Genomic DNA, 5,279 nt, shown 5'->3' with positions numbered 1-5,279 from the left:
TGTCTTGTGTGGTTAACTGACGAAGCAATTTTGAGTTTTGACTGTTTATTTACACATGTACATGTCATACAGACCACTCTGTGTGCTTGAAACCAGTGGCTGCAAGAGAAAGTTTATGCATTTTAGCTTAAGTACTGTGTATGTAAACCAAGCAGGTATTGTTTTACCTGTACGACAAACGATCTCTTCACACTCCTTAATGCTAGCAGCTTTGAGCACCACACAGCTGAAGCGTGTTGTTGGGGTTTCTGGTGGTCTGTTTCTGAGAATGACATCACACTTGTATATAATCTGTTCGTGTTTAGAAGTTTGCTGGATACAATTAGGTAAATGAATCACATGTACACGTTAGGTAGCCCTGCAAAATCTGAAGCTATCAAAGCGCTGTACTGTGCAAACCATCAGGCACTTTCAAAGATACTCAGGTTATCAGGATTTCCTCAAATGAGAAAATTCTGGCAATTACTACCCACACTCCCTTGGTGGACCTCCACAATTACAGATCCAATATAGAGAAAAGTTTTGCAGAGCTATTTTTTTTTTTCTTCTTGCTGTTGTAAAGTCAGCTCTTGTTGGATCAGATTGTGCAAGTGTACCTCATGTGTACAATGATCTCAACCAGGGTGCCGTAGTAGTGTGGAGATGAGAAAGCATCCAATTTCACTTGTCTTAAAATATCTTAGTTCATCTATAAATCAGTGATTTACAGGGACAGGCACAACTATTATGCTTTTCCATTTGGTGGCAGAAGGTACACCCTGGTTTGGAGAAGTTTCATAGCATTCAAAAGTGGACAGTCCACGTCATACTTACACCACACAAAAGCCTAATATCGTGTAATCTGGTTTCGTGTATCTCCCAACACACGATATGTCTGGATAGTGATATTCACACAGCATCTAATGAAATTCAACATGATTTTAGTGATTTTGGGGGGGAAAAAAAAGTTCTCATTCCTTGCAATACATGCAGTGTGAATACCCACCAGTTTACTGCTGCTCTCTGTACACGTTAAGTGTGTTTCCTGCAAATCTAAAAGTACTTCCTGTGGGACAAAGGATAGCGGGTGTGTGTTTGTATTTAAATGGTTAGGAAGAACAGTTGTTAAGGGCCTCAAGCGGGGGAGTGGTGTGATCACCTTGCTCGGCAGGTTTTCCTGTAACACGTGTGAAATTGCGTGTTGCAACACCTCCTTGGTTCCAAACTAAAAACAGAACATACATCATTTGCCACAATTAGCCTTACATACCTTCACGATCATTTGCATAAAATAAAAAAAACATGATTTACCATTCCAATGTTTTTTGCCCCCAAGAACTGGACAATGTACACAATCCTGCCAAGGAGAGGCAGGAATGTGTTTATGTCACGTTTATTTAATGTACAGTACATGTTTTATCATTTAGTTCTTGCAACGACTTGCCTTCCCTCTTTGAGACACTGTGTCGGAGGAGAAGTTCTCTGGTCACTGGGAGCAGGGCCGACTTGCAGCCACGGATTCTCTATCCTCAAAGTCCGCAGCATTTGAATGAGAGGTCGATACACCGTCCCGTCGCGGGCCCGCCAGCGCACAACACGGATAGACAGTGGGCAGCCTTTCAGCCGTGACAGAACCACACCTGCCTACCAACGATAGGAACAAGTTCTGGTGTTTTTCAACATTGGTAAATTGGACTGTGAGACTCGCAACGTTGCTCTTCTGCGGTGCAGGTTTAATGATTAAGGGACTACCTCCTTTCCCTTAATAACTTTGAACTTTATTGGAACCCTGCCTCTCTGTACTCTGAGAAGAACTGGTTTGAGGAGATTGTTTTTGAAACACCCATTCATCTTATGTTTAACTTTCATGAAAAAGCTTTACTTCCACAATAATAAATTAATATGTGCGCAGTAGTTAGTCATCTAGAATTGGACACGTGGCATGTGTGAGGGCTTTTCTACCTGTCCGTTCTTGGAATTTCTCAGAGAGGTGCCATTGATCTCGTCAATGACGTCACCGCGGCAGATAAACTTGTCAACATGCGCCTGGCTGCCAGATATCAAGTCCAGAAGGAAGACGCGCCCACTGAGGTAGCTGACAAACCAATTGGGAGGTAATAAAACACTCTCTGACACATTTAAACAACAGATGCAATCAAAGGCGCTTAAATTAATCACACTAACCTCAGGACCATTCCCACCTGTCGACACGGCACCACTTCATATGTCTCGCACACCTGGCAAACAAATACAAAATCATTAGACTGTTTTGGAATTAAGGTTTAATGAAGAATGAAGTATTAGCGGTAGTATAGTTACCGGTAAAAGCCAGCTTTCATCCAAAAAACTGCAATTCTGTGGAGACACGTTTCTGTGAGGAAGCTGATTCGCAGCTTCATTAAAGTACTATACTGTGGTCAAGTAATAAAACAGCTCTGACCTCCATGTCAAGGTCGAACTCCATGTGAGAGAGAACCAGCAGCAGGGACATGAAAGGTTCTGGAAGCGGCAGACCGTGACGTGTGTTGACATTTGACAATTACCAGACCTATTTACGAAGCTTTGCTGATTGCCTTTTTTAAGAACGACAAATATTGACCTAAAAATTCTTCATTCCTGAGGATTGAGAACGCTGGGCTGTACCACTGAAGGGGGAAAAAAAGTGTATGTTAATAATACCATTGTTTGATTGACCAGGAAGAATGCATAGGGATATAGTAGTAGATGACCACATTGTGTCCCAATCACAAATAAAAATGTTAAATTTGAAACAACTGGGACTTCTTAACAGAAGTTAATGAAGTCAGACCTTAAAAAGTCACGTGAAAAAAAACATGGCTGATGATCAAGAGAAGCTGGTATTTGTTTTGTTTGTGAATAGATCAATTGTTTGTCAGCAGTCCTGACAAAATATTTGTGTAGTCTATTAGTGCATCGTTTTGGGTGCCGCCATTGTTGTGTGTCATCAGACTACTGCATTTAAATTTCCCCTAATTTTGTGAGTAGTAACTGAGTGGCATTCATTGTGGTTTTTTTTTTTCCTCTCCCAGGTACAATTTTCTGGACCACTTGGTGTTCTATATTATGTATATTGGACACAAAGGCAGAGTAAATCTAAATCCACTGTAGTCTGGTGGAATACAGCTATCGCTATGGATTAACAACAGAAAAGAAAGATTTCTGATTTTAATTTCTCGACAACTATTCAAAGAGAATGTATGTGACCTCCAAGACTCTGGGAGTGTGCAGGAGGTGAGTGACGAACTGTGGCAGCAACTTGCGGCTGAGAGCCAATCTGAGGAGGTAACGGCCTCGGCCCTGAGCTGAGAGCAGCTTTCTGCAAGCTTTAGTCTGTTCCACAGCCCACGCCACAGTACACAGCCTACAAAGACAATAGGAAATAGCAAGGATTTAATATGTTGTTTTTTTTTTTTTTTGTCCCTTTATGTTCCACTCCTTCTATCACAAAGGTTATACCTGTCACATGTATCTTGGCGGAGAAGCTGCTCAAAACATTGCCAGTAGTCTCGAGGAACCAGACTGAGGACCGGCTCTGGAAAGAAAGCGCACACACACATTACAGGAATTCTTAATATCTGCTTTAAAAATTCATGTGTAACTTAAACACTCTCAAAGAAATAACAATATGCTTGTTGTTGAATTAATAGTTCTTAAAAATAATAATAATAATCTAAATATTATTGTAAAGTGCATCCAGAAATTATTCACTGCACTTCACTTCATCTAGATTTGATATGTTACAACTTTATTCCAAAATGGAATATATTCACTTTTTTTAAATCACATTTTTTATCCATGTAAAATTTCCTAAAACACTTCATCATAAATAAGTCATAAATACAGCAGATATAAAAAGGTCTACACACCACTACTCAATTACCAGACCAAGATAAATCAATTTCAAAGTTTTCCCACAATATTGTGACCTATAAGTTGTATAACTTATTGATCGTTTTTAATGTCTTTGGGAGGTGAAGTAAAATTAAACAATTGAAATAATCTGGTTGCACAAATGCACAACACCTATTATAACTGGAATGTGGCCAATCACATTCAAACTCATGCTTAATTGAGTCAGCACACAACTGCCGCCATTTTAAATCCCTCTGATTAACCCCAAATACACTGCAGTTGTTCTAGCAGTCTTTTCCTGACATTTTGTTTGCTTTCTAGCAGAAGCATGAAGGTTTTCTGCTCACACTGACTTCTATTTCAAACTGTTCGTGTTTACTAAAGTCTTCAATTAATCTAAGAAACATGTTTTTTTTGGAATGTGGAAGGGAGGAGGAAGAGAAGCAACTGAGCTAACCACCAAAAATAGGCTCCAACTGGAAAGGTTGAAAGTCAATCGAAAATGATTATGTTTTTATAGGAAGAATGTTTGGTACAACTCTTGTACTGTTAGAGATAATCAGATAGTCAGGTGTACCTAATGTTGTGACTTGAGACAAACCCTGCCATCTCTACAGTTAATAATATAGTGATTTACTGACTAATATTAACGTAGCATTTAAAGTTCGAGATAGCACAGGAAAATTGTAGCAGCAAAAAAAATAAAAAATGTAAATTAAAAAAAAAAAAAAAAAAGGATACTAACGTTGGAGTCCTTTCCTGAGGAGCAGCTCAAGAAGCTGGCAGCAAGAAGTGACGTGAGGGTTGCTGTCCGTCACCGTCTGCCCATAATCACACTGCAGATTCAACAAGCACACTGGCAGGTACACACACGCGGGGGGAAGAAAAAAAAAAGACAACATAAGCACCCCAATGTTGTGCGAGAGCGAGTCGTCGTCACCTTTGAGGGCGCTGACAAGTGGATCTCTGGGTGCCATATTGACGAATCAGCTGTGATCGAAGCTTCACTTCCGCGAACCGAGCTTCCTCTCACCTCATTGACGCGAGCTCAAACGCCGTTTGAATACGCCGGTTGTTTCCAAATACGTTCCCCAAAATTGTGAATGACTGACTTTAGAATGGTCGCACCTCGAATTCCAAACTGTTCGTCCGCTGTGGTGGCATCTTGTATTCATCCAACGTGACGACCAGCGTGCTGCGTTCAAAGATTCTCTCTAAATGTACGCGTTTTAGAAAATAACAAAATAATAATAGAAGGTCGAAGGAAATATAACCATTTAGTGCTTATAATAATCCCTTCAAAGACCCGGCGATGTCTATCCATGTGTATAGTTAAATTATAGATATGTAAATAACAAGATGAACACAACACAAATCATTTGACGTTGATTTAATCTGCCCATGAAATGCGTCACTAAAGGCAACAC

At 40.1% G+C, this 5,279-nt stretch overlaps 1 protein-coding gene across 3 annotated transcripts; it reads right to left on the bottom strand.

The window, feature by feature from the left end:
- Positions 1 to 28: 28 nt before the first annotated feature.
- Positions 29 to 5,094, bottom strand: si:ch211-250n8.1 (uncharacterized). 3 transcript variants are annotated; one of them, XM_061755704.1, is made up of 16 exons: positions 4,793 to 5,094; positions 4,598 to 4,708; positions 3,457 to 3,532; positions 3,205 to 3,361; positions 2,579 to 2,624; positions 2,420 to 2,478; positions 2,299 to 2,334; positions 2,164 to 2,216; positions 1,942 to 2,074; positions 1,424 to 1,623; positions 1,291 to 1,336; positions 1,139 to 1,204; positions 986 to 1,045; positions 814 to 899; positions 168 to 262; positions 29 to 99 (listed from the first exon to the last, which is right to left on the bottom strand). In XM_061755704.1, exons 1-16 carry the CDS (start codon positions 4,827 to 4,829, stop codon positions 65 to 67), a joined length of 1,296 nt encoding a protein of 431 aa, XP_061611688.1. In that variant the 5' UTR covers positions 4,830 to 5,094; the 3' UTR covers positions 29 to 64. The 3 variants fall into 3 exon arrangements, with proteins under 3 accessions (XP_061611688.1, XP_061611687.1, XP_061611689.1); XM_061755703.1 differs by having other exon boundaries at positions 986 to 1,204; XM_061755705.1 differs by lacking the exons at positions 814 to 899; positions 986 to 1,045.
- Positions 5,095 to 5,279: the final 185 nt, after the last annotated feature.

Source organism: Phyllopteryx taeniolatus, chromosome 19 (genome assembly GCF_024500385.1).
Source record: "Phyllopteryx taeniolatus isolate TA_2022b chromosome 19, UOR_Ptae_1.2, whole genome shotgun sequence".
In the NCBI taxonomy this organism is placed as follows: Eukaryota; Metazoa; Chordata; class Actinopteri; order Syngnathiformes; family Syngnathidae; genus Phyllopteryx; species Phyllopteryx taeniolatus.
Note: the sequence above shows the minus strand (reverse complement) of the source record. Positions and strands in the feature narration are given on the sequence as shown.

Coding starts and splice junctions, on each gene's coding strand:
- si:ch211-250n8.1 (XM_061755703.1), bottom strand. CDS start 4,829: ATGGCACCCAGAGATCCACTTGTCAGCGCCCTCAAAG. Junction 2,625..3,204: donor ACACTCCCAGAGTCTTGGAG/GTCACATACATT, acceptor TTCCCCCTTCAG/TGGTACAGCCCAGCGTTCTC. Junction 2,075..2,163: donor CAGGTGGGAATGGTCCTGAG/GTTAGTGTGATT, acceptor TTGGTTTGTCAG/CTACCTCAGTGGGCGCGTCT.